At 30.1% G+C, this 22,805-nt stretch overlaps 3 protein-coding genes across 4 annotated transcripts; 2 read left to right on the plus strand and 1 right to left on the minus strand.

Annotated features, from left to right (window-relative positions):
* The first annotated feature begins 103 nt into the window (after positions 1-103).
* LOC124828496 (uncharacterized) lies at positions 104-632 on the plus strand. Its single transcript, XM_047301803.2, has one exon. The coding sequence runs from the start codon at positions 104-106 to the stop codon at positions 512-514; it is 411 nt and encodes a 136-aa protein (XP_047157759.1). The 3' UTR covers positions 515-632.
* A 6,002-nt stretch (positions 633-6,634) lies between these two features.
* LOC124828492 (homeobox protein knotted-1-like 13) lies at positions 6,635-11,842 on the minus strand. 2 transcript variants are annotated; one of them, XM_047301799.2, is made up of 6 exons: positions 11,149-11,842; positions 9,581-9,701; positions 8,047-8,240; positions 7,834-7,965; positions 7,445-7,581; positions 6,635-7,018 (listed from the first exon to the last, which is right to left on the minus strand). In XM_047301799.2, the coding sequence occupies exons 1-6, from the start codon at positions 11,614-11,616 to the stop codon at positions 6,982-6,984; spliced, it is 1,089 nt and encodes a 362-aa protein (XP_047157755.1). In that variant the 5' UTR covers positions 11,617-11,842; the 3' UTR covers positions 6,635-6,981. The 2 variants fall into 2 exon arrangements, with proteins under 2 accessions (XP_047157755.1, XP_047157754.1); XM_047301798.2 differs by having other exon boundaries at positions 6,635-7,021; positions 11,149-11,839.
* An 8,835-nt stretch (positions 11,843-20,677) lies between these two features.
* LOC124828494 (Cyclophilin-like peptidyl-prolyl cis-trans isomerase family protein) lies at positions 20,678-22,752 on the plus strand. Its single transcript, XM_047301800.2, has 2 exons — positions 20,678-21,413; positions 22,307-22,752. The coding sequence occupies exons 1-2, from the start codon at positions 20,753-20,755 to the stop codon at positions 22,513-22,515; spliced, it is 870 nt and encodes a 289-aa protein (XP_047157756.1). The 5' UTR covers positions 20,678-20,752; the 3' UTR covers positions 22,516-22,752.
* The last annotated feature ends 53 nt before the right edge of the window (positions 22,753-22,805 follow it).

Raw genomic sequence — 22,805 nt, forward strand, 5'->3', positions numbered from 1 at the left:
TCTCGTCTGATTCTTTATAATCATCATCTCTGTGTTGAAGCTATCTACATAATTAAACTCCCGTCAGCTCCAACCCTCTCAAACTGTTCATTTCTCTGAAAATATGGCTGGTTCAGAGGGGAGGCCATTGGTTGAGGCAGTGGAACAGAAGGAAGATTTCTACGAGGAGCAAGAGTCCAGTGGATGTGCGTATGGATGCTTTCGGGGTTTTGGGTTGAGTTGGTGCAGGGGAGGCCGTGAAGAAGAGAAAAATGGTGATTCGTGGGTGAGTTGCAAGTTGAGGAATATTAAGGAGTTTACAGAAGTGATTGCAGGTCCCAAGTGGAAAACATTCATTAGAAAGATAAGCGGGTATGGAAAGAAGCAGCAGAAGAACAGATTTCAGTATGACGAACACAGCTATGCTCTCAACTTCAATAGTGGGGCTCAGAGTGAAGATGATGACATGCCTCCCTCTTTCTCAGCTAGATTTACTGCTCCTTTCCCTTCTGCTCGTCGCCAAACCGAACAATGATTTCTTTCTCAACATTTTATTGCGTAACTTGTTAGTGTTTTAAATCGCTACATTCATCAATCATTCATTCTGTAAAGATCATTCTTTTTGTTCAAACTGTTTTGCATTTCGTCTTTCCCTTCTGCTCTTGCTCAATTTTCCTCATTCAATTACATGCCGAATGTTTCCAAAAACAACAATCTTTCCAGAACGAAAGGCTTGTGAATAGATGTAGAGGTAACCTGTTCCAATCAAAGGCGCTAAAAACAAATCACGCAGCCCTATGGAAATTACGCCTCTCAAGAAATCTTTTCCGAAATGGCACTGCTTAAAAGAATAACACAGATCAGCATAATAATTAGCATGTCTTTTTTCTTTTAAAAGAACTGATTAGAGAGAAACATTATTTAAAATTTTTAAAATAATACAATTTACTATAAACTAATATTAATTTTTTAATATTTTTTTATTCAATAAAAATTATTACTAATGAAAACAGAGGCATATGCACGTGTATATATCTTTCTTTTGATAGCAAAAAATTAATTACTATAACAATTAATTAAACTATGTTACTAAAACGTATATTGAAGTTGTATAAATTATGTACATAAAATTATTTGTTATTAATTTTGATAGTGTTAAATTGTATAATAGGAGTTTTGAAATATTTTATCAAAAGAAAAAATTATAACAAAATATGCATATAAAAATAGTTATGAAACATTTAATTTTTTATTAATTATTATTTATTAAAATATATAAAATAATTTTCTAGTCAACGTATATATTTTATATTCTTATTTTACCTTAAATCATTTTAAAATTAAAAAATAAACTATACAGATATTAAAGCAGTTTATTTAGATATAAAGACTAAAGAGTTAGTTAGCCGATACTAAAAGTAAAAGAAATAAAAATATATAAAAAATAATTACAAAATTCAATCTCTATTAATACTGGTTATCGATTAATAATAATTTTATATAAAAATCAAATAAAAAAAACAGCTACAATTTAAATAATTAAATATATTAAGAAATTAATTTTCAAATAAATAAAATTGAAATAAAGAAATTATGAAATTATTTACACATATATAGAATATATATGTATATATATAAATAAGTATGTACTATTATGAAAATTATACTTAGATTTAAAAATTTAGGTAAGTAATGTAACATCTCATTTAATGGTATAAATTACTAAACAAAACATTATAAATTCTGATCATGCATAGGAGATAAAAAGAAACATACAAAATATAAATACAGTTATCCAAAATAGTAACAACACTAATATTTTATATATACAAGATTACATAAATTAAAGAAGTCTTTTTAAAGACAAGAGCAAATTATATCAAAGACTAGGTGAAAAAAAAACATGATGATCACTTAGTAGCAATTTCGACCTCCTCTAAAAACATGTTAGTATCTAACTCACTTTCTGCTCACATAAATAGGTGATCATTGCTAAAAGATAAACAACATAAAAGAGAAAAGAAAGGAAATGTAAGCTAATGTTTTAAAGGAATTTCATAAAACAATATAAATTATGCCATATTAATTCAAAATGTATAACATACTATAACCATGAAAGCATACGTACAATTGACTCTAGACTCAATTATCCAAATACATGCTTTGACATACGTATTCAACGCAGATGAGCACTCGTAGCAGTATTTATACTCTGCAGAATCCTAAACAAAATGGTTATCATTCTACTACTCACGAGGTTAATCTTTTTATTTCTAAACCACAAGTCTAAGGAAAGATCTTCTGCCATTCTCTTCCCCATACTGTTCATCTCTATATTAGTTGAGTAACTGTTAGAATATAAAGATACTCACTTTCAAAATTCCTATATGTCAAAGCATACACTAAATAATCATTAAGACAAAAATTTTCCTTGAAATTCTCTCAATAATCAAACCACCACCAATCTATCCAAATTGCCAAACAAATGAACAGGGAGTCAAAATCTTAGAAAGAGGGTAGAAAGCTCTAAGAACATAAATCTAGAGAGATGATAAGGTTTTAGATAATGAAACACGTTTATATAAATTTTATTTATACTTACATTTTTTTAACAATAAAATAACTGAATCTCATTATTTAAAATACTTTATTACCTCTTAAGACTTTATTTTTTAGGCTTTTACAAATAATCCAAATTCATCTTCGTATTTCCATCTAGTTTAAACATGTCTCATCCCTCTAAATAAGAACTGTGGAAGCACATAGTTCAAAGTCTACCATAATGATATGATTTTGTTACAATTTATTTGCTATATCATTTTTATCTTTCTATAAAAATTGTTTAGTTGATATTTAAAACAATAAAAAATGGGTATGAACATGAGTAGTATATAAGTATACTTATTATTCTATAGACATGAGAATGAAACAAAAAGTGTATCTCTCTTAGATTTGGAGATGAGATGAATTCTTATCTCACAAGGATAAGGATAGGATAATGAAACCCATATTTGTTTCGTCTTGTTGTCACTCCTACATATGTCTAAGAGAATAAAATAATGTACGTATATAAAATTAAATTATTAATAATTATTCAATGATTAATATTTTTCTCATCAATAATTTTATTTGTTAACTTCAATTACAAAAATATTAAAAAAATCTACAAACATTGATTAGTGAATTCCACGTTGGATCCTGTGATGTTTGTATCCATTTCATCAACATGTAACTAATTAAATCACTTTACTCACTACTTGTGAATATCCATTAAAGATATTCATGTAGTGTTATTATAGATTTTAGTTTCAAATATTCAAGTGTAAGGAGTTTTTTGTCATTCATACTTGTTATACGCTTTCTTTGATAACGAACTTATATCAATATTTTTTTATGTGACAATGGTTAGGAGGGGCAACAAAGAATATTCATGTTCTTAATATCAAGAGGAAATTAAGAAGGGGTGACTAGTAGTGGTTGTTATACTCGTTTCTAATCAAACTTTTTGTTAGTGAAACCTTTTAAGTGTGAATTTAGGAAAAATTGTTAGTGATTTCCTTCTTCGTTGTTACCACCACCACCATTATCATTGTTGTTGTTGTCACTTCATTTTTTCCTCCTTTCCTCTTCCTCTTTCTTGTCATTTTTCTTCTCTTCTTTTTCTTCTCATCCATCTCGATTTAATTTATAACAAATATTTCATCAAATTGAACAGAAAAACTGACACCCATTTTACTATGGATTTATCGACATAATTATCAAAATATTTTCAAAAATAAAATTACTAATGGATTTACCAACAAATTTTTAAAATTTAGTTATTGAAAAACTTTCCAAATATTTAATTATTAACATATTTATCGAATAATTTTTAAAATTATTCACTTTGATGGATTAGTGACGAAGATTAGGTAAAATAGATAAAGCGGAAATTTTGTCCTCTTTTTTATGGATACATTTTACTGATTGATCCATTACCAATGAGTATTTTGTTATTAATTAAAATCCTAAAATTAATCAAAAAGTTCTATTTACTATTGTATTTTTTGCTGTCAAAAAAATCTATTGGTAAATGTTATTTTAGGTAATATGGTACTTTTTTTAGTGAATGCCCCACCTCCAATTCAAAGAATAAGCAAAAATAACATTAAAAGTACTATATCTTTTACTTTCATTGTTTCCAAATATTATACTACGTCTCTCAAATTATTTTATAGAGTCAAATATCATTGAATTACAATAAAATATTTAATTCAGTTATGAACTTGATCTAGTTATTAATTTAACAGCTAAATTTGATGACTTGAGAGGAGATTTATTAAGGAGAAACTATTTATTCAGTCCGGTCCTCCCGACTCATAAACCGAGCGGTTGTTCCAATGCCGCCCACTCAGGTCATCATCATGATCGAGCGTTCAAGCTAACACTGTCCGAGCATACATAGCTCGAGCGGTCCTCTAAGGTCGTCCATCCAGGTCGTCCATCAAGACCGAGCGTCTAAGCTAACGCTGTCCGACCACACATAGACCGAGCGGTCCTCCAAGGTCGCCCATCCAAGTCGACCATCAAGACCGAGCGTCCAATGTGACCGATCAGCAGAACCGAGTGGCCACCCACCCAGGTTGACATCCCTGGCCGACCACTCCTTCTGACCGGCCGTCCCAACCGACCCTCACTAGGTCGACTACACGGTTAAACACTAATGACTCATTAAAGCCCTTAATGAAGATTAAGGTATGATTGGGCCGTTATCAGGCCCACCAAAGGTAAAAGCTCATTACAATTAGTATAAATAAAGGTTCCAGGTATGATTTTGGGACGGATTGCTTACGATGCAATATATACATGCATTACAGACCACTCGGTCATGTTACTGACTTAAGCGTCAGAGTGCCTTTGACAGGTACCCGACCGCCCGGCTTGGAGAACAAGGGGAGAACGAATACTACAACCAGGATTTGAAGACGAGAGAGCCCGTTCGACCCTTCCCCGCGCGTCCAGCCCTCAGCAAAGAGGTAACCGTCCAGTTTTCGCCAGCTTCTAGCGCCCCCTAGAGATGGAGTCGCTCGTTCTGCTTCAGTTCGTGGGATTCAATAACGTCCGCCCGGTCTTCGGTGTCATCCAGATCTATATATATATATATATATATATATATATATATATATATATATATATATATATATATATATATATATATATATATATATATATATATATATATATATATATATATATATATATATATATATATATATATCGAAGTTTTTTAACGACTCTTATCTAATTAAAAAGAAATTGACATCATTTTTAATAAAAAATTTGTGGATTTTTTTTTCTTATATGATGTTTAACTTTATTATTTTTATCTAATATATAACTTACACTTATAATTAGATTATTCCAAATAATCTTTAATGAAAAATCTATTTGATATTTTTACTCAAGTGACTTCTATTTATATTATTATTATAATCGTATTTTAGCTCAAACGAACGAGTGGTTTTTTTATATCACTGATGGAGATTTGTTTTCTTTGGTCGCTTTTTTATGTCTGTTAAAATTTAAACTGTAAAATATTTCATAATTGCAAAATTGTCATTTTATCACTTACTATAACACATAAAATTTAAATTAAACTCCACGTGATAAGTTATCATAAAATATGTTTTTTATTATACTTTTGTAATGTTTGTTATCATGATTCTTCATTTTTTTTTCAATTATCTTGTTTATCTTCTAATTTACAAATTACATATTAGCATTCTTAATTCCTTTAATTTTATTTATCTTTCTTTTAAATCGTGTTACTTCGAAATTTAGACTTAGACACTAAAGCTTCTGTTCATTTAATTCATGAATCATATTACACTTTTCGATGGTTTACCTTCATGCCCTCTTTTTGATAGTGTTTATGCTTATGGAATTTATTTTTATTTATAATTTACAATTTGAGCAAATCTATATATATGTTTGTTTTACATTGTTTATAACTTAACCGCATTCTTACTGTCATTTTATTTTTCTAATTAGGTAATTAATTTTTATTTCACTTTAAAAATTACGCAACAGACAAAAAAATGATTCAAACTTACTCATATGTTTAAGAAGACAATAAAATTTTGATAATCACGAATAATATTTAATCCTTATAACAATTACCTATTAAATACCAAAATTGATTAATTTCCATCAAACTTATAAAACCTTTGAAAAAAAAGTATTTATCTAATTTAAAAATGGCAGACATTTGCAGCCTAAACAAAAATAACTCACAAGAATTCACATTCAGATATTTTGAATATTTTCACAGAAAAATATACATATGATTTTAAACAAAAAAGTATAAATGTTTTAAGTGTGATTGAATTTATGTATTTTTTTAAAATATTTTCAATATTTGCGTTGCTCGAAGAAAATATTTTTCCTCCACCGCTTGCTTGAGACAATTTGCTTCCAAGTTGCAATTTGCTTCAAATAAAAATTTTAATTTTTCTAAGCAATCATCTTTAAATATATATATATATATATATATATATATATATATATATATATATATATATATATAAAAGACACTTTTATACTTAAAACTGATTATCAATAATGGATACATTGCACGAGATTGGTATAAAAAAAAATCAAAGAGATTAGCAGCATATTCAAGAATTCTTAGCTTTTTATTAAAAGGCAAAAAAGGAAATAATAAAAAAAAAAAGAACTCTGAAGTGAGGTAAATACATTACAAATACGTATCAGCATGCATTCAAAGATACCCATTGAACCGAATAGATAATGGCAGCAACAATATCAGGTATCAACTCAGCAGCCTCATATACAACAATACTAGGTTTTTGTGCAATCGAACCAACCAATTAATTCCCAAATATATGTTGGTATCACAAACTATGCTTTAGCATCATCCATATTCCATCATTTCAGTTTCATCTTTTTCCCTGTAAGCTCCCGTCTGTTGTTGCATATAATGAAGAATAGCCAAACGTCCATTCACATGAAGCTCTGGTTACTTGTTTCACCTGCACCACTACTGCCCAAACAAAAATAACATTAAGCTTCCAAATCTATGTTTACATTACTTTTTTCTAATGAAACTTCCTATGAAAAAGTAAAATGAAGAAACAATCCTAAACCCATCAGATTATAAACTGCTGTGTTTCAAGATAGGTCTTACAACCGGCTCAAAAGGTTGGGATATGTTTGCCAAAGTTTCATTAGAAAAAGGTTATTTAAAACAACGGTTATTACTATTTGACAATTTTTTATAAGATCAAATAGAAGTAAAAAAAAAATTAATGTCAAAAGTAGCATTGTTGTATGAGAAATAATCAATTGTAATTTGTGGGGTAGAGTCTATTCTTGTGTGTTATCAAAGAACAAGATAAATAATTTCAATTATAATATGCATGATGCGGTGGTGGATACAAAAGAGGCTAATAAACTACAAACTGACCTCTTGCGTTTGCTTTTGGAGCCACTAGAAGACGAAGGATTAGTATGCCAATTCCTTTTCCTTTGATTTATGAACCAGTTGTTTATCTGCTTTAGTTGCAAGCCTGTTTCCTGCACCAACCTTGCCTTGTCTTCTTCCTGAAACAAGTCAGCAATCATCGATCAACAAACATTAATCCTTATAGTTAATTACAATAATAATCTTATCCTCTTCCACTCAACCTAGTTATCTTATCTCCTCATCGTCATTGGCACAAAAAACTATAAATAACAAAGTTCAAAACGAAGATGGTCCACATATATATGACTTGACACCAATGGAGTAATATAATTCTCTACATGCTTTTTCAAATACACATTCTTGAGTGCAAGCAATCATTGGTGACTTACTGTTGGATATGGCCATTTCGAATGTGACTGCCACCATGCTTTTAAAAGCGAAGTGGTGTCACCTGGGAGCTTCCCCGCTCTTCTCTTTCGTAGAATTTCTTCTCTTATGTCGACAATCTTCTCCTTGTAACCCTGGTCCAGACCAACAAGTTATGAAAAACAATGATAATAATGTCTGGTATGGTAAAATCATGGAATCATGAATCATAGTACCTGTTTCAGCTCATGCTTCAACTCCTGCCTGACACGTTCCATCAAAGATCTTTCAGTTTCGGTGGGAACAAGAGGTCCAAAGCTGAGACTATCAGCACCATCCATGCTTCCTTCGTATAAGTTGGCATTACTCTCAGCCTGGTCTTCTTCATCGTCTGACATCGTTGCACCCGTTCCTTCTCCGGGAGATACACCTGTTCATGCACCGTACATACCTTCATTTTAAATCTTCCATCTATATATGGTTTCCATACTTTTCTTTCTATAAGTTTGCAAAAAGACGAAATCAGAAATCATAAATTTTGATAGCATCCCACCAGATTCATGCCATGCATGCTTGGTCCTCTCCATCAACACGCTAGCATGCAGGAAAACCCTTGTAATTAATTACGCTTTTAAGTCTTAATGTGTCTGGTTTAGAAACTTAAAACCATAAAAGGATAAGAAATAGTGAAAAATTTATTATTTTTTTTAATGGATCACATTATTTAACATTTTAACATATTTTTTTTCTAATCAAGCAAATAAAACGTAGAAATAATGTAATATTTTCGGCATGCAGCATTGTTACTCTAAAAACCTGGTTGCTAAAAAGATGGGACTGGACTAATGGTCAGAGCAGTTCCACAGGGAATCAGACACGAGAGTGGTATAGTTATTGTAGAAAACCGAGCCCAAAAAACTGGTATAAAAAATGGAGTTAAGTGGTTCAAAATGGAAAGTTGGAAAAGTTTTCTTTTTTAACTAAAAATCCAAAGCCAACGTTGTTCTGGACTCGCAATTTGATTCCTTTTGAAGCACTTGAGTTCATTTCCTAAAAAAGAATCAACAACCTCAGTATGGCGAAAGACACGTTACATATTGTTAAGGATGAGATCTTCTGATGAATATTGTTTATGTTTTAGGTTGACATCTCATTTCCCACAATGCCATGTTGTTCATTTAATAATTTTGTTTAATATTGCCTTAAAAAATTTGTCTAATATTGGGTGTCGCAGTACGTAATATAAATAATAATGTTTCAGAAAATATTAAACATAAGTTGGACCTAGAAATATATTCAAACAAATATGTTTTTACTCGTTATGCCCATTACATCATTGTAAAATTAAAAAGTATTACTAAATTGCTAAATCTTGAACCATTGTTTTAACTAGTTTTCAATTATTCATATCCAGTTTAAAGACATTCTTAAAAGCTTAAGAATGTTCATTTATTTTATTATTTCAACACTTATACTTTACTAAACATGATGACAGACTTTTATTTATAAAAAACTTCTTTCTTCCTTTTCTGGATTTAATTCATTCACTCAACTTTTATACAAGGAATAACATCATGTTTTTGTCTTAGTGAAATAGACCTCCCTTCCCCTTTTGAGAAAACTAATTGCTAAAAATAAGCCTGTAAATTATACTTTTATTGTTTCTCTTTCCTATACCTTTTTACAAACAAAGAGGGTATAACAATTTAAAAAGCACAAAAACTAACACGAAGGATTCAAACAAAGATTTGTATGATAGTTGAAACGTACCAGTCAAGGTTTGTAGAGATTGCTCAAGCTCCCAACAAGCCATAACAGCTTCCATGGCATGAACACGGACATGTTGTTGCAGTTGTTCTTTGAAAGCACAGAGCAGTATAACATAATGCGTCTACAACAAAAACAAGACCAAAACTTGTAAAGAAGCTTAAAACAAGCACAAGACTACTTCCTGAAAACTGAACTCAATCATGGGAACTAATTAAAAATATTCCAAACAAAACATTTAGAAGAAGGGAAATGGAATATGTTAATTCAAAAATTCAATTTTTTTTTCTGTTTTTTTTTTGTAAAGAACTGGTTACAGTACTAATAAGGTACATAATGAATATGTATCGGTCAATGCATAGGCATTAATTAAATATTGAAAAGATTTTAGTACTGAAATTGTTGATGATCTGGGCTTGTCTTGTGTGAAGTGATTATGAAGTTTGAATATTGAAGGCTGAAAATGAATGAAGTAGTGCGTGAATAATAAATAGATAGGCCAAGTGAAATTCACTGGAAGACAACTATAATAACGAATTAGGTCCCATGACTTCATTATTTTGCAGTTGGCAAACAGATAACGTATACGAGAGGGAAAGGGTCGACAAAACTTGGTGAGAGCTTCTTCTTCCAGTTGTTATGTGACAACCTATGCTACTAGAATTTAAGAATTTGTAACCACCACATTAAGTATTCGGCCATAAAAGAATTAACAAGTGTAACACATGTTGAACTAAGAAGAGGGAAGATTAAGATTCTAGAAGATAAAAACCACACCTTGAATTCAAGGGAACACGACCATGCACCCTTTAATCTCTTTTATTACATTACACCAAAACAAATCAGATTCATTTACTCTCACTACTAGTACAACCGTCCAATGTGTAGAAGAAATGTTACTTTTTCTCTCCCCTCTCTCTCTCTCTTGTTTTCTTTTTGTCCATTTCGTGAATTCTGCACCTACAATCGGGTCACTGTTTTACCGTAACAGACATACATTACCCTTTCTTTTATTTTTTTTCAAACTGCAGACAACAAATTCCGGAAAATCAGGACAGGAAGGTCCTCTAAGCTTAGCCGAATGAACAGTAAAAATAAAACACAAAGGATTGTAGTCAAAGACAAACTTCATGAACAATAAAAAAATGTTATACGATAAATAAAAAGATAAAAAAGAACTAAAATAAGCACAGGATGATTAATGCACTCAAGTTGAAGATTAAAATAGTACCCTCATGGAAGAAGATATTACTTAATTTATTACATTAAACCATTAAAAAATAATATAATTATTAAAGTTGTATAGAATGCTTGCTGAATGACATTAGCCAAAGCATCACAAATTCACACAACCGAAAAGCAGCTCAGTTTGGAAAAGAAAGAAACAACAACCGAAAGAAAACAAACACGGTCTTGTATCAAATCATCAAAGTCATTGGGAAGTGGATTAGCGTACCGGAACAGAAAACAACAACCTTAATCATAGAGTAGGGTTGATAGTTGAATATGATGAAGCTATAGTAACCAAGCAAATAATGATAGGTTGAGAGAGAGAAAGGAAGCAAATTAACCATGAATTGATCAAGCTCTTTGTCATCGACGACGCCGTTTCCAAGGCCAGAGTACTTGTCAACGACGCGCTGCGACTGCTGAAGCTGCGCGTCGATCCGTGGAAGCTGGTCAACGGGCGTGGCGATCCTCAGACACGAGACGTGAGCCGATAGGAGTTGATCGTAAAGCGGGTGTCCCAGAATGTCCGCTTTGTATTCCGCCAAATCGTCCGGTTCCGAGTTGCTCTCCGTCCGGTTCCGATCTATGCCCCCACGAACGTCGTCGTTAGGCTGCGCCGTTGCCGACTCCGGTTGCAGGTGGAGGAAATTCTGCTGCCGAAGCGTGGCCGCGTTGTTGCCGTTGAGCCATGTCGGTGCTCCGGCGGAGAGCGGCAGCAGCCGCTGCATGTCTCTGCCCTGACCCATCTGCTGGTCCTCGGTGAAGGGCTGAAACGTGATTTCGTGCGCCATATGGTCGTGAAAAGCCATTATTTAGATACCCAATTGATTAATCTTGTGTTCTCTTTGAGTGCATCTCCCTCTGGCAGCACATTTAATTGGATTTCATGACACTGAAAACGGAAGTTGGAGCATAAGAGGGAGTAGTTAGAAGAAGAAGGAGAAGGGATTTGGTGAAGGGGAAGACTTTTGGAAGTGTTGACACGAAGACCGAGGGAGAGGATGGAGGGTGGGATTGGTGATAACGTGGAGCAATTTGTGGTACCACCTTATTGGAGATTTTGGAGTAATAAGACAAGGTTTGATGAATGATGTTGGAGGCAGCTAATAACTCCGGAATAATTATAATTATAATTATGTTAATTTTGTTTGATTATGGTAATAGAATAATCCTATTTGTAGTTTTAAGTAATGTTTGGTGTTAGGAAATGGTTGGGAGAGAGGACACAGTAGTGTGCCGACGTGTTTGTGATAGGCAAAGATATGTTTAAAAATAGGGACAAAATATCGGTTTTACTGTTTGATGGGAAATTATTATAATCCAAAGATGCGGACTTTTGAGAAGCCATGAAGCAGTCCTAAATCCTAACTGCACCAAACAGTGATAATAATAATAATAATAAATAAATAAATAAATAAATAGACACAGAATAGGGTAGAAAATAGGTGATGATGGTAGGTTCATCGTAGGGATTGGCGCGAGATTGGAAAATAGTAAGTAATCTAAGAATTATAGGTACAGGAAACCACAGCAGAGAACCCTTTATACGACAGATTATTGGGAACTCAACTTACTTTTTCACTCACCTTCTTCGTCTGTAGTCTTCTATGCACTGTATTACAAAAACTATATTACAGATAAACACAATAGAACATAAAAAATAAAGATGCTTTCAAATAATTTAGCAAGAAAAATATGTGAAAAATGCAATAATTAAAATATCTATGTAAGAGCTGATAGGTAATATAGATCAGGACCTTTTTACGTTTGTGTATTCTACAAGCATTTTTTTGTTCTTTCTTTCTAGAGTGGAAGGAAAATATCTCTTTTTACTATATTCATTTGAATGTTCTCTCTTTCCTGTATAAACAGACAAAATTTAGATATTTTAGTGCTGTTGAAAATTACAATTTTGTTCCTTTTCACTTAACAGAGTATATCAATCAACATTTTATAGAAATATTATTACGATAAAACTTCAATATAACTAACACTTCAAATATAATATTTTATATTAGCTTGAACATCGTGATTTTTTTTATAAAAAACATGATATATATAAATTAGCTTTAAACTCTAAATTAAGAGTATGGAATAAGTATTTGTTGACATTTTGTGATTTTAATTTTTTTAATCACTATTGCAAAAATATTATTTAGTAATATCACACAACAATAGTTATAAAAGGATTGTTATAAAAAAAAACTGATAAATAGTATTTTTTTAATTAATATTAAATATATAATAATTATTATTTTTTAATAGAAGTTGTATATATATGATATGGCAAACACAATTTAACCGTTATTTTGTCAACTATATGATAGTGGTTATTATTAGTTCATTGTTATATATATTCATTAAGGAACTATATCATTGAATTTTATATTATCTAAAATATAATTAAATTAAATATTTTTTACTTACGTTTTTTTTATTTCTTTATTTTTTCTTCTCCTTCCTTCTTTCTTGTGGGTCATATTTCACTTCTATCACCATAACTCACATTATCCTATTATGGGTCTTCATTAAAATTGTGTCACTAGTTATTGTCTTTATTATTTTTATTATTGTTTGTGTTATTGTTTTTCAAAAGTTTTATTGATTGTGTTGTTACCACTAGTTCCTTTCTCGTACTTGTTGCTCTTCTCTATCATTTTTGTTTTGATAGTTTTTGAAGTTTAGTTTACATTATCATGTTGTACTTTGTATAGTTTTTAAATATATCTTGATTGTATTGATGATTATTTGTTGAATGCATTAATATCGAATCTAGGATTTGTATTTATGATGACACATGTTTATGTAATAACATATAAATTTAAATGGGATGTGTTTGTGATAATAATTATAGTTCTATATACAATCATTATCATATTGTATTTATATAATGCCTATTCAGATTGTTATTGAAAATGTCACATTTATTATGTTTTAAGAAACAGTAATTTCAAAACTATAGGTGAAAATGAGTTTTAAATGTCACCAACACTCTTTTCCAACATTCAATATTAATGTTTTGATTTTAAATTTGTTTCATCCCTAAAAACATTTTATGGGAAGTATTATTCATCTTTGCTATGACTCCCTGTTTTACAATTTTATGTTTAAAGAGTACTTTAATAATTAATATATAATTTGTTTAAAAATACATTTACGTATGAGACTATTTTATTATATGGAAATAGTGTCTATCAAATTATATACAATTTTTCTTACACTTTATTATATCATTCCAACACAATTGGAAAGACCCAGATGATATGTTATTTAATCATCTATTTAATCTTTCCCGGGAAGATAACCAAGTACAGTGTAGAAATAAATAAAACATAACCATGTGCTTTATTTTTATTTCTTTTTAAATCTAAATAAAAATAATAAAATTTTGAAAGATCTAATAAGATTTGGAGATTTACTATCAAAAGTGTTTTTCTTTTATCAAACAAACTTACGTACGTAAAAAGAAAAGAAAAGACACACAGAGATACACAATTATATATATATATATATATATATAATTCAAGTGTATGATTTTCTATATTTTTTCTGTCATTTCTTTCTTTTTAAAATCTAATTTATTTATGACATAAACTTACACTTATTTCTTTTCGTCCTACAAATCAGAACAATAAAAATGTAGTAGAAAATATATTTTGTCCACTCCAGTTGTTTTCTAAAAAGAATGTATATGTTGAGAATTGAGAAAATGGGAAAAGAATGGGTGAAAGCTGTTTGTTTGGTAATCATGAATTACGCCAGAATGAGTGTTAAGTAACAATATCATGACACTTTTACATTTATTTCCACATTTCGATATAAAAAATGTAAATTTTTATATTTTTTAATAAAAAAGAAAGTAAAATATGAATAAAAATAATATTAAATAAATGTAAAAAATAGAGATATGTGAAATATTTTTTATGAGTATTTGGTATGATAGAGAAAAACAGTAAGGAGGAAGAAAATTAGAAAAGAAAATTAATTTGAGACGTTTTTATAAAACTATAAAATTTTTATACATGTATTTTTTTTACTTTTACTTTAGTTAAAAAGGAAAGATTCGATTTGATGATGTGTTATTAATATTTTTGCTGTAAAAAAGAAAAGATAGAGCATTATTCTCGGCGGACCCAAACCCCAAAAGGACGTATGAGAAGAGTAGCAGTAGTGTGGGCTGGGCACTACCCAACCCGAAAAGGACGTGAGCACCCAGGAACGACACGTGTCCTAAGGAGGTTTCATGGACCACAACATAGTACTGCAGAAGATTTAGGAGTGCGGGCCTAAGGTGAATGATTTAGGTTGCGAAGTAGAGGGTGGTGGTGGGGCTGCAACACAACAGAACACAGAACACAGAACACAGAACAGAAGACAAGTGAACAGAGAAGGATGGAAGATAAGAGGTGCCGGCGGCTGAACCTATTTCTTAGATGAAAGAGAAAAGAAAATAAAAAGAGACAGAGGTCACGCGGAACTGTTTGTGGTCCCCAGCCGTGGTTCTAGGTTAAGACAAAAACATAAAAGAAGGAAAAATGAGAGTGGTCCTCTCAACTTTCACCTCACTGCTACTGTTTCTCATGTCTCCCAATCCATACTTCCACAAATTTCTTACTTTTTCACTGATTATCGCCAAAACCATTATTTTGCTGATTTTTTTTTTAAATTATCAAACTAGATACATTTCAAATAAATTATCACACTAGTTAAGTCGTTTCAAACAAAATTGTAAGACTTTAATTTAAAGTATTTTTCAAATTGAATTTGTGATAAGATTATATGATTTTAAAGATTTGAAATTGAAATTTTCTTATCTTGACATAATTTTTATCAAGACTGAATGGAAGAGGCTGTATTAGTTTGATAGAATTCTTGTTAGTTTCGAATTTGAATATATTTTGATTTTAAAATTTGAAAGATAAATAAATATTGTTATTTTAATTTAATTATAAATTTTTTTAATGTGCTAAATATGTTTTAGAATGGAATTTTAATTGTTTATATAATTTTGACACGTTTAATTTAAATATTAGTATAAAATTTAAATAATTACTACTCCCTCAGTTAAAGTTAGCTAATGAGAGATTGAAAATATTAGAACCCCTGTAATCAGCCATATTTGAAGGATGAGAAGGAATGTGAAAAAAATTGAAAGTAGTGAAAGTCAGAGATAGAATTGTAGAAACGCATGAAGACAATGCAATGTCAGCTTTAACCATTGACATTGCCTCATAAAGTGAGATTTCCTGTTTATAAATTCTTTCTTAACTTATTACGCCCCTACAATATCTCTTCACTCTTCAGTCCGCTACAAAATTTTATTTTTCTTAATAAATTTCTTCTTTTCAAAAATTTTTATTTTAAACTTTCTTCAAAATGCTTTTCTAATATTAACTTTTATCAATGAATTCAATATTTATCCTAAAACTTATTAATTAATAATTATTAAATAGGTTGCACTGAATTAGATTTTTAGGTCAAAATGAATTAATAGTTACCTTTTATTTAATCATTATTATCTAAACCAAAATCTAAGTTTAACATTATTTTGTTTTTAGTTCAATAAAAATAGCTTTTACTTTTCTTAGTTTTGCTTTAGTTCACTTAATATAATCAAACATATATTTGATTTTTAATAGTTGTAACATGTGTTTATTAAAAAAACACTAATATGCAACTGACTTTGAAAAAATTAATAAAAGATTTAGATTTACAAAGTAATAAATAAAGAGTAAAAAGATTATAATTATATATTATCATATTATTATTTTTTAATAAACAAATTACTAAAAGACAATTAGGTGTTTAACTGCCTTAAACATTATTGTAGTTTAATCCAAACTAATATAATTGAAAATTTTGACTATAGGTTCCTTTTCTTATTGTACCAAAAACAAAAATATTTTAATACTTATTTTAATGAAAAAACTATTATTCTTTATTATATTTTCACACTTTACTTGCAATATTTTAAGCACTTGTTTGGGATAATGAATTTGGGAAATTGAATTTAAAAAAAATAGAGGTGAGACTGAAATTGTTTTAATTGAGAGAAAAATGATGAGAAACGAAGAAATATGATATTAAAGTTTATAAAAAAGAATAAATGATGTAATTTATTGATAAATTAAAATTCATTATAAATTTTTAATGCATAAAAATATTATATTTTAATACATAAATATTATGTTATTTAATTAATATTTATTTTTTTACAAAATCTTAGTTGTATAGTAAGGAAAGTGAAAATGCGAGTTTTACCTTGATTATTATGTAAATTTCCATTGATTTATACGTGTTTTTTGTGCACAGTAAATTTTCGCATTTTTATGCTTAAACTAAGTTATTTATTTCCTTACGTTAGTGACATTGAACCTTAGTGACGTGGTAAAGTAATTTAAATTTACTATCATATACAATTTGTCACTATAGATGTCTCTTTTTCATCATTTTTCTCATTTATATAAAATTTGAATTTTATAATAATAAAATGAATTATGTGTTCAATGTAACCTTTTAGATATAAGAGGTCACATCCCATATTTCCTTTTGGCTTGCATTTAATTACAAGTTATCTTTTTATTTTTAATCTCTTCTTTATTCTTGACATTCTTAGTGCAACAACATTACATTTGAGATAGTCGGTGAAAATTGTAATGGAGGATGAATGAGAAGGAAAAATATCGATTGATCTATGGTGCAGAGTCTAGGAAATGAGAATGAGTCTCATTGGTCATGTTAAGTTGAAGAAAAACAAATGTCTCAATTTACATGCAAAACGTGGCTTATGTTGTTGCTAATTATTTCCATGAGAGTTTTATTTTCTACTCCTTCAAAATTACTTTTTTCTAGTGAGTCGAAGTAGTCTTTGTTGCAAGTGTAAATGAATAGATCTTGTAGGAAAACTACAACCTCTTTAAAAAGAGACACCACACTTTTGTTGAAAATTAGAAAGCATATACGATGAGAAAAGAAAAGAGAAATGACTTTAAAGCAAGGAAAAAAGAAGATAATACACTAAAGTTAATGATAATCCCATGAATAAATTATCATGTTTATCTAAGAATATGTTGACACATATCCTCTTTTTTTTTACTTTACATGTTTCACTTTGATATTTTTAGAATAAAAGAAATAATTACAAAGAAAAATCATCATTCACCAAATGATAAGAGCTTAAAAACACAAGTTGTTAGCGCAAATTCAAACACTTTCAAATGTTTATAAAATTCTTTATGAACTATTTGAAAACCATCAAACAACCCTTATGAACATTTATGACCTCTCGAGTTAGGAATAATCACACGAGTAAGTATATTGATTCAATTGTAGTACCAAGTATTGTATTCACAAATATTTGATTAACTTTTATCAAAACTTGTGATATTATTTGCATTTGTAATTAAAACGATTTGATTGTAAAATATGATGATCAAAAACTTCAAAGTAAAAGGGATAACTCAATAAAATAAAGTGTGTTGGGATTATATCAAGCAACTTTGTTCTTATGTGTAATTATTGTTTCATTGAATTAACAAGCTTCACTCATTATTCATCGAAATACTCTAATGTAATCTTAGACTCATGTCCATAGCCTAAAACCTAAAGACATTCGATCTTGTAAGCTCTTACTTCATTAAGTAAGCTAAACAACTTGTCTTTTCTAGCTTTTCTCTCTAGTTCTAAGTTTTGTTTCATTAGAAGAATTTGTTTTTTACTATACAACTTTTTCTCATTTTACATGTTTATAGTTCAACCCATTCAATATCCACCAAATTCACTCAAATTCTCAATGCACTTTCTTTGTTAACACTTATAAAAATAATAAATGTTGTAGTTGTCATCAAATTTATTATATGTAATTGTTTACTTTTTTCTATAATTACTTAACATTTTTGTAATTGTTATTTGCAACATATTGTAAGATTTATGCAATTATGATTTGTTGCTTGAATTTTGATATTGAATCCTTAATAGTATCATGTTTTATTTGTTGTGATTTTTTTGTAAGAAAATTATTTAATTACTATTTGAGATAGTAGGATAAAGAATATAAACAAAGATACAAAGACACGAATTTCATATTCTATAAGAGTGAGGATAAGGATTACTTCTTACTTTAAGAACAAAAATGCATATACTCAAACCTACACTTGTCTGACTCCATTGTTTTCACTAAATGTAAGTTAAATTAAATGAACCACTATAAAACAACTATTCATTTCACTTTCTATTGTTGGCATATATTACTTATCCAATCTATTCTTGCATAAGTTTTACTAAGATGTTTTAGAAAACTTTTTGAGCTAGTACACATTAGTGGGTAGACAATTTACCTATATTTGTTTTCAAATTAAGTGTGCAAATATTTTTGAAAATTCTTCTACAGTTAATATTTTATTTCATAGATATTTGGACAATTTAGCCAAGAGAGATTCATCTAATCTTAAATTATTCATATACAATATAGACATTTGATTTGATGTTATATAATGGACTCTTACCTTTATATGATAGAAAAATATTGGAATATATGTGGTATAGTATCACTAGAGGATTCTTCTATAGATTGTTCGAAGACTATTATAATCCATTTGTCACAAATCTTATGAAATGTGACAAATCTTATGAAAGGTGACTTCAAATAACTATAGTGATCTTTAGACCTTTTCAAATCTTTTCATATAATTAATGACTCATTTTATAAGAATGAATTCCTTTAATTACATAATACATTCTTATAAAATTTTATTCTTTGAAAGGATTTCATTTTAAGTAGTTGATGGCTATAAATAGAGCATCTACATTGTTAGAGGGAGAATAAATATCTAAGAAATAATTTTGTTGTCTATAAATGATAAAATAACTATGAAAAGAACTTGAATAATTTAATCATCCTATATTAGTAAGTTCTAGTTTATTGGAAATAGTTATATCTTATATTTGACATTTATAATTAATTTTTTATTAAAAAAATCATACTCTCATCATGAAATATAATTACTAAGATCTTGAAAAAATATTTTCATAATTAAAATAACTTATATTTAGTAAAACAAATCAAATGGTAAGAAGTAATAATTTTTTTTAAAAGAAAAATGATTGATTTGAACACTCCAAAACGAAGATCCGTATTAGATTAAATATGATTTTGGTCTATAAACTTTGATATAAAATTAGAACTAGTTTATATGAGAAAGTTTAATACATTTTTATCTTCAAATTTTAAAAGCAAATATATATATATATATATATATATATATATATATATTTCTTTAAATCTAATGACGTTGATTTTTCTTGTTTTGTTGAATTCAAATGTATCAAAATGGTGTAAACAATTCAAACATCATCCTAAAATACATTTAACACATTAAAAAATCAACACAATTTAATTAAAAAAGAATCCCATATTAATTCATGTTTAAAGTTTGTAGACCAAAATATGAAAGATTAAGATAAAAATAAATTTTAATTTTTAATTTTACCTACAAAAACTAAAAATATATTTAAAATATTCAAATTAAATAGAAAAACTCATCCACGGTACAACCTTAATGTTAAATGTGTGAATTCAAATACAATATTAATTTTATTTTGCACGGTTAAGTGATGATATAAATTGTTATAGAATTAAAATGTCGATTTTAATATTTATTTTAGAAAACAAATTTAAAACTATTAAAGGCTATATATTAGTTGGCAATTTCTTACGTTATTATTAATCATTTAAGCGGTAATATAAATTGTTATATAGTTAAATGCCAATTTAATTATTTATTTTAAAAACAAAATTCAAAATTATTTAAAAATTGAAGGCTATATATTAGTTGGCAATTTCCTACGTTGTTATTGTTCGCATTATCTTTTATCCAATCCAAGGTGGACCCCACAGAGAGCCCTGCAAGTTCTCCATCCCACGCCCAAATCCAACAATGAACCTCGATGGCCTACTCTCTCCCACCACCACCGCCACCACCGCCCTCTCTCCCTCTCCACAACCACTTCACACGGCGCTCCCTCCTCCTCCTCTCCACCACAACCACCACGACGACCACCCTTTCCCTCACCTCCACGCCTCCTCCCACCCCGACCGTCACCGATCGCGTCTTCATGGATTTCAGCCTCTGCCCCAACAACTTCCTCCCCGACCGCGCCAACACCCTCTCCCCCATCTGCTCCGATTCCACGCTATTGGGCCGCGTTGTCTTGGGCCTCTTCGGTAATCTCGTTCCCCTAACCGTCTCAAATTTTAAGTCAGTGTGCCTCGGCTCAAACGCCACGTCATCTTCTTACAAGAACACGCTCGTCCACAAGGTTTTTCCCGGCCAGTACCTCCTCGCTGGCCGCCAGGGTCGCCCAGACAAGGGTGAGGTCCGCCCGCCGCGCGACCTGCCGCGCAACACCGAGACCGTCGACGCCAAGGCCTTCGCGCTCACCCATTCCCGACCCGGCGTCGTTTCACTCTCGCTCTCCGAAAACGACGACGACGACGATGTTAAGCTCGATCCTGAGTACCGGAATGTTGAGTTCTTGATCACCACTGGACCCGGACCTTGCCCCCAGCTGGATAGCAAGAACATTGTCTTCGGAACAGTTCTCGAAGGTAAAGCTAATGATAATGTTAGTTTGTTTAATCAAGATACTGAAGTTTGGCAATAGGATAATTTCTTGAAGCTTTGTATCTGCTTTAGAGAGGATCTTCAATTTAATTCTCTAAAGTGCCTGACTTTAAAAATTTATAACAATTAGTACAGGCATTGATTCGAGCTCAATTCCAAAACTGAAATCTAAAGATGTAATAATGGCGAGAGAACTAAAATTTAGAAAATGATGACTTATAATTCCAATATAGGAAACTTGTATATGACTTCTGTTAGTGTTTTACTTATTTTTTAAAAGACATCTATCACATTTTACTATTAATTATGAATGTTATTAATTTTGAGTAATTTATATTATTTCTGAGAATTTGTGTATGTAAATATTTGTTTGAAAATCATTGGAAGCATCTATTATGACAAAGCCTATTATATTTGCAATTCTTTATGGTTGAGTGAAAAGTGATGGTAGTATGAAGAACACAGAGAAACTCCACGACCACGGCATTACTCTAATGGTATGTTGGGACTGTTAGTAAAGGCCTGTTCAGAGAATTATTGTTTAGGACTACACCGAAGATTTTATCGAGTCGTATCTACTCATCTTGTTCCTATATATCAAGAGATTTTCCTGAGGAGAGTAACCTATCTATTATGCTACACAAAGCGTTTGATTGGGTACAGAGTATATGCTTAGTAACTAACAAAAAAAGATTAATGTCTTGTACCTTCAAGTGCTAATAACACTTGACCATATTGTGTTTTAAACTATTGTTCTGATGACAGAAATCAGTTGGGGAAATGTTGAAATATTTTACCTGTTTGGGTACTACATTATACGAATTTTGATTTATCTGTCACCAATGAAGTGCTGAGCATTTAAATGAATCTATTGCAGGATTGGATGTCATCACAGCGATAGCTTCCATTCCTACCTACCAACCATCTGAGAGAATTCGCCAGTTTAATGACTTGGCTGAATTTTTCGGAGATGGAAGGGCTCAGAATGCACGCAACATATGGAACAGGCCTCTTACGACTGTTTATATCAGTGACTGTGGAGAACTCAAAGTAACAAAGCCTTCTCTCACGCCTTCTTTACCATAATTTATTTCTATGAATGTATATTTATTGTTTATTCCAGCGGATTTCATGTAACTGGTGTATGTAAAATCGTACTCACATTCTTTAAATAATGATGAAGAAAACCTCAAGTGAACAACATGAATGTCTTCAAAGTTGAAACCTGAAAGGTTTTAGTTAAGGTCATTCATTTCAAAGCTTCGGTGAACATGATACATACGGGCAATGAAGTTAAACGCTGATTGTTTCTTGAGTTAGTAATTCATCATTCTTACTGTCCAAATGTTTGTTTCTATCTGCTCCATGTAATTTCA

This window comes from Vigna umbellata, chromosome 2 (genome assembly GCF_029865625.1).
Source record: "Vigna umbellata cultivar VRB3 chromosome 2, Vumbellata_1.0, whole genome shotgun sequence".
In the NCBI taxonomy this organism is placed as follows: domain Eukaryota; kingdom Viridiplantae; phylum Streptophyta; class Magnoliopsida; order Fabales; family Fabaceae; genus Vigna; species Vigna umbellata.

Bases quoted from the DNA above. Each gene is read 5' to 3' on its own strand.
- LOC124828496 (XM_047301803.2), top strand. From the start codon at position 104: ATGGCTGGTTCAGAGGGGAGGCCATTGGTTGAGGCAGTGGAACAGAAG.
- LOC124828494 (XM_047301800.2), top strand. From the start codon at position 20,753: ATGGCCTACTCTCTCCCACCACCACCGCCACCACCGCCCTCTCTCCCT. The intron at 21,414-22,306 runs GTAAAGCTAATG...AATCTATTGCAG, and splicing joins CTTCGGAACAGTTCTCGAAG to GATTGGATGTCATCACAGCG.
- LOC124828492 (XM_047301798.2), bottom strand. From the start codon at position 11,616: ATGGCTTTTCACGACCATATGGCGCACGAAATCACGTTTCAGCCCTTC. The intron at 9,702-11,148 runs GTTAATTTGCTT...TTTTTGTTGTAG, and splicing joins AAGAGCTTGATCAATTCATG to ACGCATTATGTTATACTGCT. The intron at 7,022-7,444 runs GTCAGTTTGTAG...TTGTTTGGGCAG, and splicing joins TCCAAAAGCAAACGCAAGAG to TAGTGGTGCAGGTGAAACAA.